At 39.3% G+C, this 22,907-nt stretch overlaps 1 protein-coding gene across 1 annotated transcript in view; it reads right to left on the bottom strand.

The window, feature by feature from the left end:
• Positions 1 to 22,907, bottom strand: part of CEP83 (centrosomal protein 83) — a 92,774-nt gene that overhangs the window by 54,300 nt on the left and 15,567 nt on the right. The window contains exons 2-5 of the mRNA XM_084794405.1: positions 10,893 to 11,163; positions 10,286 to 10,436; positions 4,622 to 4,714; positions 1,884 to 2,015 (exon numbers count right to left, since the gene is read on the bottom strand). Coding sequence (XP_084650531.1) covers positions 1,884 to 2,015; positions 4,622 to 4,714; positions 10,286 to 10,436; positions 10,893 to 11,062 — 546 coding nt within the window. The 5' untranslated portion in view covers positions 11,063 to 11,163. The remainder of the gene's footprint in view (positions 1 to 1,883; positions 2,016 to 4,621; positions 4,715 to 10,285; positions 10,437 to 10,892; positions 11,164 to 22,907) is intronic.

Genomic DNA, 22,907 nt, shown 5'->3' with positions numbered 1-22,907 from the left:
TATTCTGAACAACAGAAATGTAAAGCAAACAATGCTGTTGGAAAACCAGCATCAATAAATTTACTCAAAACAGGGATGGCCTAAAGCATCAATTTGTGTTATAAAAAGGTAGTAACAACGAAGTGCATCAGTACAATGAAATACTATATGCCTGAATTTTATTATGATGAATTAATATATTTATACCAGTCCAAATTGTAAATAAGAAGGTGGCACTTTGAAACTCTGAAATTACATTTCTTATTCCTATAAACCCTAACTGACATTTTATCTGCTGTTTCATAGTCCACAATTGCCTTTCCAGGTTTTACTGTATACAGTGCTATACCTGTGAACAAAAACTGAAGTATTACCATAAGTAATGAACTGGGGAGATGGAAAAGCAGAAAGTTTCCTTTTTCTAGACTCTTCTTAACAACTTCTTAAAATATCTGAATTTTAAATGATATTTAGTCTTTCATAAGAGAAAAATGTATGAGAAATAGCATGTTTAAATCAAAAGTTTTGCTCCTCAAAAAATAAAAAACCAACAAAACCGGGAGACTGAAGACTGCATATAATCACCACAAAGAGGACATGTCAACTGATTCCAAAAGCAAAGTCTAAACTAACGCACCAGAGAAAGAGCCTAAGCAGTTCCTCTCAGCATTCTTTTTCTTCACTTTACACAGGAAGGTGGGACTCTTTATCTTTGTTGTCCACAACAGAATATTACAGGCCTTTTACACTTACAAATAAAGCCAATGGGCGAGTGGCCACTCCCCAGGACAACCTGAAATCACTGACAATGCAAGCGTGGACCTCTACAGCATGAGCTAAGCTGTGAAGGTCAGGATATCGACACTCGTTGTTAAGCTAGCTGATGACTGTAACTTTTTTTTTTTTTTTTGACAATTTGCTTATCTTGTACCTCAGCTTCCTAAATTTCAAATGAGTAAGTCTTTTCTCATCTTACGGTTATTATGAAAATCTACCTAAATAAAACATTTTAAAATGTGAGAAAAAATAAAGTTTAATGTGAAACCCATTTTAAACATTGACAGTGTTCAGGAACTCTTACGTTAAATAACTCCAGTGATCAGAGTTTAGATGGTTTCTCACTTACGGAACAACCAAGAGACTGGTAAGCCAAATACTGTGCTCTTAGCTTTCTTAGTTGCCTAACACACTACACATACTTGGTAACTGGTAAAGGATAGTGAGAATATTTTAATTCCAAATAAACACAATAATATAACTAGTATATAGTTATTATTTCTATATAGTATGTAGCACGCTGCTATAAATATCAACCTAGTTTTATGAATGTTATAATAGACTTGTACTTGTCTCCTATCATAAAAAATTATCAAAGAGTAAAGATATTGAAGGGAAAAAGCAGTTTTAGTAAAAGTAGAAGACAAACTGCAGAATGAATAACTCAACTGCCGAGAGAAGCAGAGGAGTACATGCTGTAGGGAGCAGGGAGTGCTGCAGCTGTGGGTGTCAAAAAAGAAAAAAGAAAAGAAAATGAAGGTGATGGCACAAAGGCTTACATTAAACTAGAGCTACCTACCTAGTCTGGTCCTAAATAGAGAGGACAGTACTGAATAAGGACTCACATAAGCAGTGTTTACAGAGAAAACTCTCTGCGGCCATGGGCAACGTGAGACTCACTATGTATTGTATCGATCTCCATTGGCTAGGGCAAAATAAAACAGAAATGAAACAGACAAAGGAAAATACAAGAAACTGCTGACAGAGAACAAAAGAAAACAAATACTTCATTAGTTAATAAAACATAATTACACAATCAACTCTAATTTGGGACTTATAAAACTATATGGCATAAAGTTTTATTGACTAGAACAAGCGTAAATAAAGCAGCATGACTAGTTACTTACCTCTGACTCATATTTCATTTTTTCTTCTTCTGAAATACGAGTGAACTCTTCTTTCTGGTGTTCAAACTCTGACTTGAGAAACGTATGTTCATAGCGAAGCTTATTATATTCAGCTCTATACCTTTCTACTTCCTAAATCACAAAAAGATTGCAACACGTGACCAACTTATAAGCAAAACTTGTCCTCTCCAAAAATCACTGTACAGTGTAAATTTTAGTTCTATTAACAGCCATTCTGAAAGGAAAAAAAAATAAGCTTAACAGAAATGCAAATGAGAGCAAGGGTGCCTGGCTCAGCAGCTGTAATGTCTCCTGCTCCAAGAGTTCTAAACCCCAGAAGCAAAGTAACCGCTGGTGGCCCTGGGGGCATGCAGTAACCACGGCCACTGGGAAGCAGGGAGAGGGGCCTGCGAGTGCGTCAGCTGGACAGCTCAATCAGTGAATGCTGGGTCCAAATAAAAGAACCTGCCTCATGAAAATGGTGAAGAGTAATGGGCTCCTGACATCAGCTCTGGTCTCCCCACGTGCACCCACCTGAAAGGGCATACACACACTACACGCACCACATATGTACACTTTTATCCATGAAAAAGGAAAAGAAAAATTTTATTGGAATGCGCCAATAAAAAAATTACCCTTCAAATAATGTTTCATCATCACTGATTCTCACTGTAATAACAAATGTATAACACCACAAATCACCACCTCTGGATACTCAGTACACTAACCTAAGCTGTAATTAAATAGTGTAATAGTTCATCTCAAATATACTAGGCTGAAGAATATATACCATTCCACCTCTCCTGATTTACAGAAACACCTACGGTGCTCTAATCTTCCCTCCAACAATCTATAAAAGCTACTGGCACTCTGAGCACTCAACAAGAAACTTAGGCAACAGAGCAGTCAGGTATGGAAGGTTCTATTTCAGGAAGTATCAGGAAACTAAACAATAATGAAAGTAAGACTCCTAAAATAATACAATTTAATAATTTGTTAGCTGAAAGATTTCTAAACCAATTTATAAACTAAGAAAATGGGGTGCTGATGTTATATGAAATACATACTGTAATTTTAAAGCCTGTTCTTATTTAACTTTAACCTACCTTTGGTATGAGCAATTTTACTTAACAAAAATTCAATCTATACCCCAAAGCACAACAGACACCCTGCCATTAGGGTATATTGCTGCTAGAGGCAAATCTTAAAAATCAATCAATAAATCATTACAAAAGATGATTTTCCAAGTGTTCTCACACAACGGCAGCATTTTAGACTACTCCAGTTTCCCAAAGGGGTACATTCTGACGGGAACTATAATAACTTCTGTGTGTAAGATCTGATATAGGTTTTAAAAGTTAGCATATAAAATGTCTAGGCCAGTACCTAATTCACCCCTCTACATTCTTTTCCTGTCACTTTTATTGAACATTTAATAATATAAGAAATCTGGCCTCACGCTGCGCCTGGTGGCACACAACTGTAATCCCAGCATTTGGGAAGCAGAGGCAGGCGGATCTCTGAGAGTTAGAGGTCATCCTGGTCTACAAAGTGAGTCCAGGACAGCCAGGACTACCGAGAAACCCTGTCTCCAAAAACCAAAAACAGGGAAAGAAGAGAGGAAGGAAGGAAGGAAGGAAGGAAGGAAGGAAGGAAGGAAGGAAGGAAGGAAAAAAGGAAAAGAAATCTGGTTTCAACCCAAAGTAAAAAGAACAAGTATTTTTCTTTTTGAGGCTGTGTGATGGTTCATACTGATGGCCTACTTGACTGTCTAGAGTCACCTAGGAGAAAACCTCTATGCGCACCTCTGAAGGGTTGTCTCAATTTGGTTCGCCTCTGTGAGCACCTGTGAGGGACTAGGCAGGCTAAGGTAACTGAGGTGGGAAGGCGCACTGTAAGTGAGGGTGGCACCACTCAGTGTGCTGGGTTCTGGGCTGAGGACAAAGGACAGGCATTCGTCATACCCTGCTTCCTGGCTGCAGACTCAATGAGGTCAGCTGCCTCAGACCCCGCTGCTGCGCCTTCCCTACCATGATGGACCCTCAAATGTAAGCCAAAATAGCTGTTCCTTCTCTAAGGTGCTTTTGCCAGGGTATTTTATCAAAGCGACAGGGAAAGCAGCAAACCAGTTTACATGAAATCCATCCTTCCATTTGACAAATGCCCCTTCACCTACTGTACGTTAGGAACTGTTCTTAGGAACTTGTCAACAACAAACAAGTTCTTCCTTTCATGCAGCTTCCACTCTAAAAATACTGAAACAAACGCCACAGTAATTAAGCAAATTATCACAGTAGAAGGTAACTGGTAATAGAGAAAAACTAAAATAGAGAGATCAATAAAATCCAAAAGTTTTAAGTAGAGGCAGGAAAACAGGCTGCCATGTTATGTGGGGAGATGGGACAGGAAGCAGTCAAAGCAGGCTTAGTGAAAAATGTAACATTTGGGGCAGATTTGAGAGAGATTAAGGAGTCAGTCACAAGAGATCTAGAAAAACAGAAAATATGCAAAGCAGAGACAGCACAAATGCAAAGACTTGAATCACACCATTTCTTCAAGGCCAAAGAAACATCAGGAGACCAAGCTACACGGAAGAGGATGAACAGAGAGGTAAGGAGTCCGGTCCTATCACACTTTGGAGACCACTGCAGGGACTGTCATGCAGAGGACTTAGGGAAATGATGGTGCTCTCCACGCAGACGAGAAGATGAATGCAGTTATTCTCCTTAATTACTTACTTCGTCAAGAGTCCGAAAACGTTCTCGCATTGGAGCTTCTAATTCTTGTTGTATTTGGGCTTTTACCAATTCCAATTTCTGTGGTGTTAAAACCTATTATATATAGAAATACAAACAAGTATAATAACAAAACAAAAAGTTTTCCTTATTTCAAAGTCTCTTCTATGACAAGTATTAGTTACAGATATTTTTACACTGTGGTTAACTTTTATAACCAGTAAATATGACTTATCATTGCTAGGGGAACAGCCCTGAGTTAAAGTCATGGTTGTGGCAGCCTGCCTATAATTCCAGATTCAAGGGCTTCCCCACCCCACCTCATTCCCCACCCCACCCCATCCCCTACCCCACCCTACCCCACCCCCCACCCCAGAGCAAGCTGACTAGCAAGACTAGGCTGTGCTGGCCAGCTCTGGGTCTGACCTACATCTTATCTCAGTGAATAAGGTACAAAAGCAACTGAAGACTCGTCAACACCAACCTCAGGCAGCCATATACACCGCATACACCCATACTCACGTGCTCCCACAAGTATGTAAAGACACACACACACACACACACACACACACACACACACACACACAAATAGATGAAAGCAAAATAATAAACCCAATCAATCCCTCAAACAATACTTTTAAGAATCTCAATCTTGGTATCAGAGATGTCAAAAATTCCAATAATATGACTAATGAAAAATCACTACCAAGTTTTATTCTGGGCGGTGGTAGCACTTAGGAAGCAGAGACAGGCAGATATCTGAGTCTGAGGTCAGCCTGGTCCAGGCCAAATCTTGAATCAGAAAACCAAAAAAGAAAAAAACTTTAAAAAGGGTACTGATAACTTTTATGATTGTTAAGCATTAACTTGTCAGCTAAGGCTACTGTGTTAGATATGATAGTCTGTTTTCTAAAGATAAAATAAAGGTGTAGTGATGTTATGCCAGAAAAAAGTTCTTCAGACTTACTGTTAATAAGAAGGGGGTAATGATGCAATTATACTATAATCTTAAATTTAAAAAATTTTTTTTTTAAGAAAAGCAGGCTAATTGTTATTCTGGACAACAGAGCTCTCTTGGCTGTGTTCTGTCATACTCTCTTGTAGAACTCCCTCCAGTGAATAGTTAATATTTATGTAAGCAACATATGGGCAGACTCCTTGTCGCGAAGATTCGTCATTATTTTTCCAACACCTTCCATCACTGCCTACCATATAGGAACTACTGAATTCCTGTTTCATGGATCAATGAAAAGAACAAATGAACAAATTCTGGCTGGAAAAAATAATATAGTTCCTATTTATATGAATTTCTTTGAAAACATGACTAATGTTCAGTTTCATTGGTTTATTCAATATTCTACAGTAGCTCAAAATACTACACTCTACTGAATGAAAGTCTTCTAAATATAAGATATTATGTAACGTGCAATAATTTACATACCATTCTGTTCTGAGTATCTTACATGCCGTAATTTAGTTAAACCCCACAAAAGCCTCAATGCAGTACACTGAAGCATACAAAGAACCTAAATAAGTTTCTAAAGGTTGTGAAGACTCACACGAAGGAAGCATCTTCTCATAATAAATTCAAATGCTGGCATGATAAATAAATCATACATACAAGTAATAACAAGGTAGCAAAAAGAGCTATTGCAAAGTAAAAACAAAGAGAAAAGATTATTTCAGAAAGAAAAAAATGAATGTGTGTATACACACACACACACAGCAAAGTTGAAGCTTCAGCACTAACAAGCCAAGTGAGTTGGCTCAGGTCTATGAACTGCACTAGGGAGATGGAGACATGAGTATGATGTGTTAAGGTCAAGGTCAGATATGTAAAAAAGACTGTGAAAAAGAAAGAGAGAAGAGAGAAGATGGAGGGAGACAAAGAAAAAGGAATACAATGATAGTTGGAGTATAGGGGAGAAACAAAAGCTGCAGCAAGAGAAAAGCTGTAGCTTTGGGAAGTGAAGAGACCCATATAAATTGTGAAGAACACTAGAGAAATCAGGGTAACATCATTTATGGTGTCAAGTCTAGGTGATGGTAGACTGTAGCGTGTATTTTTTAAATCTATCTTGTGTTCCTTATGCTTCTACCTCCCTTCCAACCTTTATCTGTCCTGCTGCCTTCTGACCCCCCAACACTAGGTAGGAGAGAAAGAAAGTGAGTGGGGAGAAGGGCAGCGGTCTCAGCTACTTCCTGCTGGTTAGTATGGTTGGGTTCCTAGGGGCAAGTCCAATCTTCCATTTCAGGATACTTCCAACTCTTTTCCTCAAACTGCATCAACTGCAACCAGGAGCAGCAGGGGCAAGCATCAGCAGCCTTCTTCTTTCTCAGAGCCCCCACCCCCACTCCTGGCTCTGATATTTACACCTTCTCAGAGTCCTCAGAATTAAACTATCTGCAGGTGGTAAGGATCACGACCTTGCCAGAAGATGAAACAATCATAGTTAACAGCTGTGGACAAACTAAAGCAGCCTCCTACACCTGGGATTAAAACAAAAACATGTTCACATAACATAACTGAGTTTCTAAAGAAACCAGAACTTCCACTATAGTAGACCAACTAAGGAGGATGGTAAGTAAAAGAATAAATTAAAAAGATCTTGTTTCAAACAACTTAATTAAAAAAGAGAAGCAAACAAAACTAGAAAAATTAGGGAAATCTGAACAAAGATGAATAGTTAAAGATATTGCAGAATATGAATTTCTGTGTAGGAGCAGTGAAGAATGGGGGTGGGGCAAAGAGGAAGTGGGGAGAGGTCGTGGGAGGAAGGAGGGAGGGGAAACTTGTTGGGATGTTAAAAAAAATTTTTTAAAGAGGAAAAGGGGGAGAAATGAAAGGCTTAAACTTCTAGCCGAAATAATATAAAAGCTAGATATCTCAGGTAAATTATGGAGAAAAAAATTGTAAATGGTTTTCAAAATACCAGACTAAAGATAAATTCTAAAGGATAGAAAACAAAGGTGAACACTGAGAGGACCCAGGGCATGGCACACAATGTAGACACAAGCAGAGGCTCATAAACTCTCTATCTTGAAGAAACATATCTGAGAATTCAAGGAGAATAGAGCAATTAGAGCAGACAGTACCAGAGGAGAATGAATGAACCAAAGAAGCAGAGATGTACAAAAGGGTTAGACTCACTCAGGACAGCGCTGATATGTAAGGAAACGACTTCCACCGAGAGAAGAACCACCTAAAAAGATGAGGTGATCACTCAGGGTCCACACTGCTGTGAGTAACTCGTGCTCCCAAAAGCCAGAATGAAATCTTTGTCTCACAAATAACTGGATCATCTTGTAGGCCTTGCCTCAGCAGCAGGAATGAGTTGCATACCAAAGGCCTCTCTATCCTAACAACCTTCCCAGCAAAGCCTAGAACCATCGAATTGTTTCCAAGTGGCTAGACTATGTCCCAGAACAAACGTCAGGAATAGTAAAAGGAGCACAAAAATATGCAACCCTCAACAAAGTAAAATTTACAATGTCTGGCAGCCAGTGAAAAGTTGACAAGCATGAGAAGACATGGGACACCACCTGATATCGAATAAGGGCGTAAGAAAAATCACCAGCCTAAAATAGATCCGAAGGTCACCAAAACCCTGTTGTTACAAGTTACCATAACTGAATCTCACATGTTTAAAAAACTAGAGCAAAGACTGAACATGTTAAAGAGATAAGAAAAATTCAAAGGGCCATAATTAGAGAGATAAGATTTACAATTCTGAGTTTGAAAAAAAAATACTGCCTGGAACTGATTTAGAATAAACAACGCATAAGAAGGCATTAATGGGGGCTGGAGAGATGGCTCAGAGGAAGAGCACTGGCTGCTCTTATACAGGTCCTGTGTTCAATACCCAGCAACCACATGGTAGCTCACAACCATCTATAATGAGATTTGGTATCCTCCTCCGTCATGCAAGTGTTCATGCAGAACATTGTACACTTAATAAATAAATCTTGAAAAAAGAAAAAAAAGAAAGCATCAATGAACTTGTCTGAAATGAAAGCCATAGAAGTTCTCCGAAACAAAACCCAGAAAAACTAGAAAAAGACTAAAGTTAAGTTTATAGATAGGAGAAAACTTCAACTAACAATAAAGTATAATTTTGATCTTCAGGAGCTAAAGACAGAAATTTACATGACACCCACAAATGTTGTTTAATTACAAACTGCAAGACCAATAAAATCAAAGCCTATAAAGTTCTATAAATCCCAAGCACTAGAAACATAAAGAAATGCATGTAACCAAATTTGTTCAAAAGTAGCTAAGAGCAGGCAAGGGGGCAAAGACACCAAAGACTCAAATGTAAGAATGACAGCACCTTTGTTAAATGAAACACAAATGAAAACCTAAACCACCTTTGAGAAATTAAAGGGCAAAATTGTCAACTAAGCATCAATATTCAGTGAAAATATTTTTATAAAACAATTTTTTTTTCCAGATACACAGAAGCTGAAGAAAATTCAACAGGACCACACTACAGTAAGTGGTTTTCTCAAGTCCTTGGGAAACAGGGAAAAAACTTGATAAAGATGTACTACACAGAAATATAGATGGGGAAAGGGGGACAGCAGGACTGAAAGGGAAAGGGGCACAGGGTAGTAGTTCTGCATAAATGAAAAAGAAGACACTTGCCCTTAATAGTTCTGAAATCCAGGGGCCAAGCACTAGACTTCCAATGCTTGAGTTTCAGTGCCTGAATAGGCCTCTGGGCCTGTCTGAGGCATTGCTTTACTTTGCATGAAAGGAAACACATGGCCGCAATCCATTAGGCTAACTCTTCTCCTTTGCCAGTAGAGTTGGTGATACTTCAGTATGACATTGTAACAATATGCATGCAATAACTTTATTTTCAAATAAGATCAAATACTGAAGGATTAGAATTTCAGCCTATCTTTTTGAGAGATACAACTGAACCTGTAACAAATATGAAAGAAAACTAGACAACTGTGAAGATACTGATACTCTAGGCATATGTGAGACAATGCCAGCACTGTATATTGATAAACAATAAACCTGATTCATTATTTATCCCGTTCTTTCACGACATTCATTCAACAAATATGTATTTGCTGGCATTAACCTAAGCATTGGAGACAGATTGAAAACAAGTTCCTCCCCATAGGGAGCCTACATTCAACAAAAATGAAACTGCCATCATTTGTAAGTATCTACCATGTGTCAAGTACTTAGTCAAAATACATACTATCTCATTAGGCGTATGACACACAACACTGCTAAGCTGTACAAACAACAGTCTCAAATATGAGCTGAAGTATTTTAGACAATGATCACTGGTGTTGTATGGCCTCATGGTATGTATAGCAAAAATACTCAATTGTATGTTCAGAACCTTGGGTGCACTGTGACAGGTGACTGTTGACAGAGACACCTCAGACTCATTTATGTTTGATTCTGAATCAATTTTTGGAAGTTACCAATCCTTTCATGACCCCCCACATTACTTATGCAATTTAATATGAGGTTGGGGACTACAGTTTAAAAAGTTGTATCGAATATATGAAAGACTGGATTATAGTCAATACAGAAACAGCAATATAACCACTAAACTTGAGAAAAAGAAACATACTTACCAAAACTGCTTATTTCCACAACCACATGAGTAATTTTATATAAATTCAAATGTATGTTCTCACCTGTAGTTTCAGTTTTTCCAAGTCTTTAGTTTTGTCTACTAGTTCCCCCCTTAACTCTTCGAGGAGCAGTTGGAATTTCTCCTGGTTAGTTTGCTTTTCATGTAACACACGCTTAAGTTCATTTTGTGATTTTACATATTCTTCCTGCAACCTGATTTTAAAAAAAAATTCAATTTTATGTATATTTACTTTCAGATTCACTGCCTTAAATAAAGCCAAACAATACTATAGAAAAACAAGACTGACATAAGACATTCCATTAAACTTGTGACTATTTTTTTCTTTACAAACTTTTATTTAGGCATTAGCACTGTAATTTCTGAAAGCAATTTTATTTTAAAAGAGAAAAAATTTATCCATGTGGATATATTTAATGTTGCATGTCTTGTTACTTTCAAAGAATGGCTACATTCACATCCCATTTACTACCATAGATTTGAACAAAGTAATTTAAAATATTTTTACTATGGTCAGTGTTAAATAAATACACTGTAAGATAACAAAAGTATAGTGTATGTTCCAGAGCAAGCATTTAGCCATACACCTCCAGAATCAGGTTTGTAAAGCAGCCACTCCCCAGTGCTCCATCCCTGACTAAGTTAGTTACCTTTTGTGTTCAATTTTCAGAGCCTGGTAATTGTGCTTATGATGCTCACATCGTAGCCTTTCGTCAATTAGCATGTTCTGGAACTCAGGTTCAGGGTTCAGCCTACTGTCTCCACCAGGTGGAAATACACTGGGAAATGGGTCCATATCTGTAAGGTAGCTGGCAACCATGAAAAGAATACGCTGTGGCTTTCTTATTGTTCAAGTTCTCTTCCAGGAGTACTTCCAACTTCTTTCTTGCTAAGGCAGAATCCCATGGGACCAAATCATGCCTGCAGAGAGAATACACATAATTGATACTCAGTAACGTAAACCAATGTTTTACATAATTGTAATCAGTTACATTCTTATCTTTTTACTTTTAAAAGTTCAGTTTTTAGATGTTTGTGAAACAAATGCAAAAATAAAGTTGAATGGGTTCAGAGTTTTCCGCTGCTTCCATGAAGAAGCTCTCCGACCATCAGGCTCCCACCTTCACAGATTAGCCCTAGTAAATCAGAAAAATGAACTTCACCAGTTTAAGTCATCTTTGATTCACAACTGAGCTGTTTCTCAAAGTCAATGTGGAAAACCTTCAGGAGTGGATCCTGGTACAAAATATATACTCTAGTAATTAAGGGGGAAATTATATAAAACTTTGTGTCTGGAGAAAAATGGCAATCTTCACAAAAATGACCTTCCCTAATAATCATGTCTGTGAGTCATGCTGCAAAAGGTCTCTGACACATGGCAAATGGCACTTGGGCATCAGAATCAAATGGGAAATCAATCAGCACATAAATATTGAACATTTCCTGTGTTACACACTCTGCTAAGAACTGAACAGAAGATCACTTCACCCATCCCACAAAATACTGATCCAGCATTAATTACTGCAATAACTAAGCGCTTATTGCATGTACAAGTTAAAAATGATGAGAAAGTGTTTTGATGTAAGAAAATAAAATTAATTCAAATAGTTCTATCCCTTTAATATCATTAATCTTTCTCCAGACCATTATATATATATTTTTTTCTTCCTTCCCTTTTAGGTTATCATGAGCTACTTTCTATTACAACAATGGATCTTTGGCTAATGAAAACCATTCTCTAAATTACTCCATCTTGCTTGAAATATATAATCTCTGATCAATTAGTGTCATGTCTATACATAAGCATATATACAAATTCATTCTCATTCTCTCTGTCTCTCTCTCTCTCTCACTCACACACTCACACACACACACACATATACACACACACACACACACACACACCTGTGAACAGAAATTGGTATTGCCTACATTTCCTATTAAATTAGACTTTAAAGAAGTGGGGGGTGGCGGTTCCTTTAAGGACACTTTGCTTTCTCACTCCTCACGCACTCTACTCCTCATTTTAAACATGGCTCAACTGACTACATCAATACATTCAGAGATTTCAACTTTCCAGACTTCCTGAGAAAGACTGCAAGAAGCTCATTCTGGCTTACATCTTATACAAACCTCTAAAGATTGTACATAGCTATCACACTGCCATCCGGAGGAAAGAAAACAACTTCCAATAGATTCCTGACTTCCAGTTGCCTTTGAGAGGCCCACCCTAACAAGCAGAAAGCTGAACCATGTAAAAAATAAAAAATTTTTTTTGGATCTAAACAGATGAAGTCACAAGGTAAACTATACCAGTAAAACTGATGAGGCTGATAGAAAACTCAAGAATAACAGTGTACTAAAGCAGAAATGGGCATGTACAAGTGATTCCAGGCAAGGATAGGAGAGCCTCAAGTGCAATTACCCAAGTGTTGATAGCTCGATGCAGACATCTCCCAGTAGGACCCAGTTTTAGGTAGTTCCTGTACTTTTCTGAGTTTTACCTCCTGGAACCAACCAGGTTCTCAAAAATGAATGCTAGGGAAAAAATCTTCTCATGGCAAAGAGAAGGGGCACAGAAGCACTCCATAATAGACAGTGGGAGGCATTCTCACCTCAACAGTCTGCTGCAGTAGTAACAAAGCCTATGTGTGGGAAAGATTAAGCTTTGTCACAGGTGGAAGCAGTCTTGGCGGGCTTTACCCTTGGGCACCCCATGAATACCTTGTGATAGACTGAGAGGAGCCATCCTGGGCCTGGAATTCAGGAAGCAGACCTGGGAACCCCACCTGGGCTATTGTTTTCCTAATTGACCCTCAAAGGGAGAAGGAGACCGCCCTTTCCATGTGACTGAGGGAGGTGGGGAGGAGAGAACAACAAGTTCAGCCCGGGCGGGCGAGAGCGCGTGAAGAGCAGCGACCAGGCCGGACCAGCACACGGGCCAGAGAGACACCTAAGGACCCGTCCCGTGTAACGGATACTGGAAGGTTCACTCTTTTGTCCCTTTAACCTTTTTTCCTTCTTGTGTAAGCTAGTTGGGTTGTATAATAAAGTTTAATTGTTAAGAAACAGAGCCAACACCTATGACCTCTCAGAAGAAACATACTAAACCCTAGCACTCTCCAGCCATTCTCTCCCATATGAGAAGAGAGCAAGGAGACCGAAAGTCACTGGCAGCACTTCTAGCTCATGAGTACATTTCACCCACAGTCTGAGATGAAGTATACAACTTACAGAGCTCTTCCTCTCTCCCTATCCTTACAAAAGTATATATATATAGCACAAGGAGCTTATAATAATGAAATGATACTTACATCAGTGTAATATTTACTTACACTAGAAGTACGTGTTGTGTATACATATACTTACACAGAAATGTCCGTTTTGACACTGACCATGGCCCAGGGCTTTGAGTTGGCCCACCCCAACATTTGCCCCATTTACAAACTGCTGAAGCACATAAAGGGGCCAGTCCTGCAGATCCAAAGCTGCAGGATCTCCATGACACAGGGTATCCAAGAGGGGTCCCAGGGAGGGTCTAATATTGATGGTGTAGCAGAAACCAGAGGCCTTGAACCAGACCAATGACTCATTGAAATAAACATTTGCAAGTAAAGACATGTGGACAAAAGAATATAATGTGTGGCACACTCCAGCTTCCAAGAAGAGATTTTTTTCTATATTCCATCTTATTTCATTTTGGAGGGAGGTAGCAAGGGAGGAGGGCAAGGGACGGGAAGATGAGTGGGATCAGGTGCATGATGTAAAATCCAAAAAGAATAAAAAGTTTTTTTAATGAAATGTACATGTATGTACATGTATACATGTTCACATAGTGAATATACTGTATTTCATACACCATTTCGTTCAACCACAGAGCATACATTCTTCTCAAGCTTACATGGAACGATCATTAAGAACCACATTGCAGCTGGGCACAGTGGCTCCCACCTTTAACACCAACCTTCAGGAGGCAAAAGCAGGACGACACCTGTGCATTCAAGACCACCTTGGTCTACAGAGTGAGTTCCAAGACAGCTAAGGCTGCACACACACACCTTGCTCTACACTCCCAAAAAACAAAGAAAAGAAAAAGGAACCACATTCTAGCATCAAATTAAAAAAGAACAGTAATGATTCAATGTTGGTTCTTAGACCAGGAAGGAATTATACAAATAATCAGAAGAGCTAAAGATGGCTAGGAGATCTGACAATGCTTGGGAATTAAGCATACTTCTGAATGATACATAGGCAGAAGTGAACTCTTCCTGCTGGTGGGAATGGAAACTTACAGAGCGATTCTAGTCCGGAAGTTCTCACAGAGTTAAGCATACTTCTATTATAATACCTACTAATCATTCCCTTGTATTTTGTCAAATAATTAAAAACATATGTCCATATTTTTTAAAACCTACATATGCAGCTTTATAACACCTTTATTTTTAATTGCCAAAATTAGGAAATAAATAAGGATGTTCTTCCATGACTGGATAAAATGTAGCTTGAACATACAAATTCAGTACTAATAAGGAATAAGCTATCAAGCTACGAGAAAGAAAATGGAGAAAGCATAAATGCACATTGCTAAATAAAAGAAGCCAGTCTAAAAAGACTATCTGTAAAGTGCCAACTATTTAACATTCAGGGGGTGGGATCACAGAGACAGGAAAACGGCTACTGGTTGTCAAGGGTTAGGAAGGATTGGGGAAGGGGTCATGTAGAAGGAGTGAAAGTTTTCTTTGAAACATGATGGCAGACACATGCTTATAACCAACTGTCAAAATTTACAGAAAATTACAAGAGTAAACCTTAATGTAAATTTGGAACTTTGGTTAATAATAATGTGCCAGGACAGGCTCATTTAGTTGTACTGCTAATTGGAGAAGTTGTTCATGTAGGGAGATGGGGTATATGGAAAACCTCTGTTCTTGTAATTAATTTTACTATACACTAAAAATAGCTGGCGGTGCATGCCTTTAACCCCAGCACTCAGGAGGCAGAGGCAGGCAGATCTCTGTGAGTTTCAGGCCAATCTGATCAACATAATGAGTTTCAGGCCAGGCAGGGCTACATAGTGAGAACCTGCCTCTAAATAAATAATTGGTTAAATAATTTTAAAAGGCAGCTTAGTAAAAGAGCAGTGGGGGACAAAGAGTACAAAACAGAAACCAGGTGGAGTCTAGGAGCCTGAAATATTTCCTATCACTTAATTCTTTATAATAAAAGTCTCCCACATTCTTGTATAGTATGACCATTAAAAATGCTACATGGGAGCTGGGTGTGGTGGCACACGCCTTTAATCCTAACTCTAGGGAGGCTAAATCAGGCGGATCACTGTGAGTTCGAGGCCAGCCTGGTATACAAAGCAAGTCCAGGACAGAGAAACCCTGTCTCAGGGAGAAAAAAGCTACATGAAAAATTTTAAAGAACTTGTTTAAAACAGGGTTTTTTCAACTTCAGTGTTTCTGCCATATAAAAGAATACAATTCTTAGTTGTTAAGGGGCTATCTTGTACATATGATATTTAGCAACATTCTAGTCTCTATCCATTAGATGCTAATAGTAGCTCTTTCAGTTATGAACGTCAAACATCTACACACATTGCTATGTATAGTCTATGCTTCCAACCTCACCGCACTCCATTAAGAATGAATGGCCTAAGCCAGGCATGGCAGCACATGCCTTTAATCCCAGCACTTGGGAGGCAGAGGCAGGAGGCTCTCTGTGAGTCCACGGCAGCCAAGGCTACACAGAGAAACCCTGTCTCGAAAAACAAAAAACAAAACAAAACAAAAAAATGAATGGACTGAGAAGTTGGAAAACAGACATTGTAAAATAGAAATTTTAAACAAACATCAGTAATTGCACTAACATATGCAGAATAATTGTTTAAAATAAAGACAAATTTTTAAAAAACTTACTGAACCAAGCATTCTTCCCAAGAACTTTTTTTGTTTAAGCATAAGGGCAAAGAAAAGTTGAATAGGAAAGGGGAAAAGATACTGCAAGCATTAATCAAAAGATAGATGGTACATCCATATCATCAGGTAAAATAAATTTTAAAGTTCCCCTCCCTCCAAAAACAAAACAAAATATAGTACTAGAAATAACAGAGGATAAAAAAAAATAACGGGGGATTTTCCTAATGATATAGGTTAAATACACCAGGTTTTAAATTTATATACACTTACTATGGCCACTAAGTACGTAAGCAGAGCTTGTAAGAGCTATGAGGAAAAACAGACAAATTTATAATCATAGAAAATGTAAGCCCAATTCCTAGTGAATAACAGATCAAGCACATTCTGTGAATTGTCTTCTGTTTGGAAGGGGAAGTGTAGGGACAGTTAATATGTGCATATGTCTAATTTTATATTTAAAAAACTAACAAATCCTTTTCTAAGGTAGCTGTGCCATTTTCCATTCAACCAACAACATATGAGAACAAGTTCTGCTTCCTTACATTTTTGCCAACAGTTGGGGCTGTAAACCTAATTTTAGCCATTTTAGGGAGTATAAAGTGTTATCTCATTGTAGTTTTAATCTGCAGTTCCCTTAAGCACTTTTTTACATATTTAATGGCCTATCATAAATCTTTTAAATCTATGAAAGGATCTTTGTCTTAAGAATAATCAAAGTAAAAAGTAAATGGGAAAATGGGCACTAGCTGAGTATATTTTAGGGGGTAAAAGCCCAAATTTAAAATTTCTCTGTACACTAATGACTTACATAAGCACATACCTCCCTTTCATTTGCAAATACTAGCTTCACTTCCTACAAAGCCTTTCCATCACTCTGCCTCTTATCTAGTGAATTCCCACTCAATTTTCAAAACACTGTACAGGCAGTAAAGTGAATCACTGGTAATCCCAGCACCCAGGAGGCTGAGGCAGGATGGTCATCATCACCCTTGAGTCCAGTTAGGAAACCAGTCTAAGCAACACACTGAAACTGTCTCAAAAAGAAAACAGACACAGAAACTCAGTAAGGCATTACTTTCTCAATGAGGTACTACCTCTACCAAACATTGATTTTTTTGTATGTTAGCTTGTTAGTAAACATAACACATGAAGTTTGAGGTCCTCCATGGCAAAAAACATCTGTATATACAGTCTCTCAACACCTACAACAACCACAAGCATATACTGAGATCTCAAAAACACCCAAGTAAATAAATGACATGGCTTCCCATTCAATGTCAATGTGGTCTCAACTCATCTGTCTCATGTACTGTGGCTTCCAGACTATAAACTGAGTGCTAGTTCTCTGAAAGTCATCTTTTAATTTCTGGATGCTATAAATGTGTAATTAAATATTCAAAGAGGATAAACTAACCCTAGATTATATGGGCAGGTCTTAAATATACTCATGCTCATTCATTCATTCACTCACTCATTTATTTTTTCAGGGCAGGGTTTCTTGTGTAGCCTTGGCTGTCCTGGAACTCACTCTGTAGACCAGGCTGGCCTCAAACTCAGAGATCCGCCTGCCTCTGCCTCCTGAGTGTTGGGACTAAAAGCATGTGCCGCCACCACCGCCCAGTTAATCATATACCTTTATAAGAGAAGGAAAGAGAAGGTTTCAGGCTGCGGAAGATGAACAAAACATAAAAGCTGGAGCCATAAAAGCTGAAAGAGGAAAAAAAAAAGTCCCCCCTAGGGCCCGGGCAACAATTTTATCTCAAAGATCTGGTCTCTAAAACCAAAAACTTATTAGTAGTAGTAGTAGTAGTAGTAGTAGTAGTAGTAGTAGTAGTAGTAGTAGTATTGTCTTAATAGAGTACTTTGCATAATGGGTTCAAGTTGTTGCCACTCCAGTTGGCTGCATGAACCTGGGAGAGTGGAACCTAAAAATGAGGCCAACGTTTCATGCAATAGCTATCTTTGCTCAGGGCATCAGACAATTTTTTAAAATTTATTTATTCATTTTACACCCAGATCACAGCGCCCTTCCTTCTCTCCTCCTGGTCCTACCCTTCCACCCACTTCCCCCTCCCACTTCTCCTCAAAAAGGGGAGCACACACACACACACACACACCCCACCCCACCCTGGTACCTGAAGTTGCATCAGGACTAAGTGCATCCTCTTCCGCTGAGGCCAGACAAGGCAGCTCAGCTAGGGGAACGTGATCAGAAGAGTCCATGTCAGAGACGGCCCCCACTTCAGTTACTAGGGGGCCCACATGAAGACCAAGTTGCCCATCAATTTCATATGTGTCTGGAGCCTAGGTCCAATGCACACATGCTCTTTGGTTGGTGCTTCAGTCTCTGCGAGCCCCCATGGGCCTGGTTAGTTGACTCTGTTGGTCTTCTTGGAGTTCTTGTCCCCTCTGGGTCCTTCTATCCTTCCCCTCATTCTTCCAGAAGACTCCCCAAGCTCTGCCAATTGTTTGGCAGTGGGTCTCAGAATCTGTTTCAATCCACTGCTAGGGGAAGCCTCTCAGAGGTCAGTTATGCTAGGCTTCTGTCGGCAAGCATTACAGAGTATCTATCCTTAACAGTGTCAGGGTTGGCTCTCTCCAATGGGGTGGGTCTCAGGTTGGGCCAGGCATTGGTTGGCTCTCCTCCATCTTTATCCCTGCACTTCTTGTACGCAGGGTAAATTTTGAGTCAAAGGTTTCGTGGGAGGGTTGGAGTCCCCCTCCCACCACTGGAAGTCATGCCTGGCTAGGAGGGGCCACTTCTGTCTCCATGTCCCCTGCTGCTACTAGGAATCTCCACTAGAATCATCCCCAAACCCTCCCAGGAGCCCACCCTGTTGTTGCAGGTCTCCAGCTTGTCCCAGAGATGCCCTCCTCTCCGGTTCCCTTCTTTCTCCCAGCCCTCTTGTCTCTCACCCCACCCCCACCCCCACCCCCCACGCATGCATGCACGCACGCACACACCTATAATTAGGAGTTTACCAACTAAATATATCCATAATGCCGATTTTTAAACTACATTCAGAAGCCTCGCAGTTAAGGTCACAAACTGCAAGTTGTTCTTACAGAAGACCCAGATTCAGCTTCTAGCACCCACACGATGGCTAACAATCATCTCCAACTCCAGTTCCAGGAAACTCAATGCGCTCTTCTGGCCTCTGCAGGCACCACACACGTAGAACTATACACAGGCAACATTCTTACATATAAGATAAAAATAGTATTTTAAAAAGATTCTTTAAAAATAAGCATATAAACTCAAGCCGTTAGAAAAGGTGGAACATCCCTGTGAGCCTCTTAGTGATGGAGTACTTACAGAATGTCTCTGAAAGGCAACTCTACTAACACCAACTTTTAAGCAAACACTTGCTTGCCCCTTCTTTGCAACTACAACAATCACATAAACACACACACACACAGACACACACACACACACACATACACACACACACACACACACATACACACACACACACACACGGCCTTGGGACCACTTCTGACTGATCCCAGATCTACAGACCTACATATTACATCTTCTCCTACACAGGCATTCAAATGTTTACAGCAGTGAATAGTACAATGTCTGCCCAAAGTGTGGCAATTCAAGACATTCAAAAAGCACAGCTGCTGATGCTTATGGAAGGCTTCCAAATACACTTCACTAAAAAGCACATGCTCTATGCCTTTGAACATTTCAAAACAATGCTTTAAATATCTCATGCCCCCCAAAAGTGTTTTTTCAAAATATTAAAATGTCTAGTGATAACCTTCATCAGGCATTTACTTCTCTTATCAACAGAAATTAGGCATTTCTTCAAAAGCCAAAGGCAACACTGCACCAGTCACTCCACGGGCTTTTAGATAGCCATCCCATGTTCTGTACAGGAAATAAATGTCACATTTTGACACTGTGCCAGAACCTGAAGTGCAGCTGGGAGCAGACCCTTGAGAGCCCTGGCAACATGCCAAGCTCCATAATTGTGATTTAGAGAAAAACAGGGGAAGTCAGGGAGAGGGGGAAGGAAGAAGATATGTATTCGAGTGGTTAGTAATCAAGCACCAAACGCTGAATTCAATGCTATTCTTTTCATAGGATGATACTCTCTCCTGCTCCACAACTGGACTCTGATAAAATTCTGGAGAGTAAGATATTGTAGCTAGCCAACCTCAGATGCTTATTTGTATTAACTTATAAATCTCTCTAATGTTGATTTAAAATGCAAAGATGACTCTTAACAAAATCATACTTAAAATTCATTTTAAGGTTTCTCGGTATAGGCTCTGTGACATGTAACATGGGATATCATGTGTGTGTTCTACAAGGCCTGTTCTGTTATTGTCCCAACACACGGATAATACACAAAATGTTATGCAATGATTCAATGTATCCTGAAATACACTCTTCAAGTAAATCCTGATGCAATTTTTATCTCTGAGCTCTACAACATAGTTCAAAACTTCACAAGGAAAATATATACTTTCACTGCAATTGACATAAACATCTTTTAGAATTATCAGAAACTATTTTTTAAAATTACAGCCAGAAATTAGGTAAAAGTCATCTTCAATAGAAAGGTTAATTTAAAAATAAACACACACTTTTTAAAAAGTGCATTAACCAACCAGTACTTATAGTGGCCACACCCATGTACTGACAAGTATCCCCACAGTAAAAGTTTGAGAAATACCAAAACACACAGACTGCCACCAGGTTCTGAGCAAGGAAGAGCTGGCCCACACTCACAGAAGACAGACTGTCTTTTAAGCACCTGTTTTATGCCAGATATTTTGTATGGCAAAGATAAAATTAAAAGAACAACTTTGTCCTCAACAAATTAATAGTGGTCAGTGAAACAAACATGTTAGCTACAGTTTAGATGTTAAATGTCCCCAAAAGGTGATTATGTTAAAGACCCTTCTATGGTAGCATTACTGAGGTAGAAAGTCTTTTGTACATTCCCATGCCACACAGCTGAAACACAAACAACTGCCTACTGTTCCTGCATACCCTTACGTGGTCATCAGGGGCAAGCCTGATGACCCTCAGGACAATTATGAGATTCCAAGCCCTTCTCTCCTTGGCTTCCCAGACATGACGTCTGCTACATCTCCCACTACCTATCACTGCCATTGGACAAAGGCCCATGTAGATCTGCCCAACAGTAACCTAGAAATTCTAAACTACAACCCAAAATGAAAGAACTTTCCTCTTTGAAAGTTAATTATTTTATTTTCATCAAGATAGGAAGCAAACAAATATACCTGTCTTTCCATGACAACCCTTGCAGGGAGTATGGCAGTAGGCAGGCAGGCACAAAGCTATGGGCTTATATCCTTCCTTATCCACAAGTGGATGGCAAAGAAAGCTGAATGGGAATGGTGAGGGCATTTGAAACCTCGGAGCTCCAGCCCCAGTGACCCACATCTCCAACAAGGCCACAAGTCTAACCCTTCCCAAACAGTTCTACCAACTGGGGACCACGCATTTAAACATTCAGGGCTCTGCAGGCCATCCTCAGTCAAACCATCACAACACATTAACAGCAATTGCAGAGTAACCAAGATGAAAGAAAATATACCATCAAATCATCTTTGGACTGTTAAAACTTTTTTACCATTTGCATATGTTGCCTTTTCAACACATTAATTCAGAAAATCTTAAAATAATAAACTATATTAGTAGGTAGTAAGAGGCATAGAGAAAAGACCATACATAACAGAGAAGTAGTCAGAGACACCACCCAAAAATAATTCTAAACTAAACCCGGGGCGGGTCAGGAGGGGATACAAGAATAAAAAATGTCAGGTACAAAACACAGAATGAAGGAGAAGAACATCATTGCGGTTAGCGCCTGGGTGGGGAGAGCAGAGCCCTAAGGATTCTGTGCAGAAGATCTTGGCTTACTGCTGATTATTAGAGAGCCAATGGAAGATCTTAATCTGTAGATAGATAAGGAAATCTAGGGTAGGGTCTGACTTGTACTTCAGAAAATAATAATTAGGAAAGGTATTTCCACATGTAGGAGCCTTTCCGGATTGAGGAGTCAGATGTAATAAAAGAGGAAAGAAAGCATAAACGTACAGAAAAACAAGGGCCTCAACTATAATAACGGCAGCAAGCAGCTGAGAAAATAGTCTTGAACATGGAGACTGAGGAAAAGCAGCTAACAGAATTGCATGCCCTTTTCTTCAAAAATAATGAAATTCACTTTAATGTCAAAGGTGGCATAGTCAGTAAAGTGTCTGCCACACAACCATGAGAACCTCCTGAGTTCAGATGGCCAGCCCTCACATAAAAAGCTGGGAGTGGCAGCATTTGCTGGTAATCCCAGACCCGAGGAGGTAGACAGGGAGACTCCTGGGGCTTGTTGGCCAGGCAGTCTGGTCAACAAATGAGAGCTCCAGGTTCCTGACTCAAAAGTTAAGCTAGAAGACACCTGATGTCAATCTCTAACCTTCACATAGATGTGCACAAACATATACATACATGCACACACACTTGACCCACACACAAATAAAACATATTAAAGAATGAATGTAAAAAATCAACATACACACAAATAAAACACATTAAAGAATAAATGTAAAAAATCAACTTTGCAAAACAGCAACTTTACAAAAGCATTTTGGTAAATACCACTACAGTAAAATACTCGAATCTACCTTTCTTCCAAAGGGATCTCATAAGAGGGGTAAACTCTAAAGCTGGCTCTGTTAGGAACAAAGATCTGAAAATGTGGGTTT

This window comes from Acomys minous (assembly GCF_964271855.1).
Source record: "Acomys minous genome assembly, chromosome: 9".
NCBI classification, from domain to species: Eukaryota; Metazoa; Chordata; class Mammalia; order Rodentia; family Muridae; genus Acomys; species Acomys minous.
This window is presented reverse-complemented; position numbering and strand designations above follow the sequence as displayed.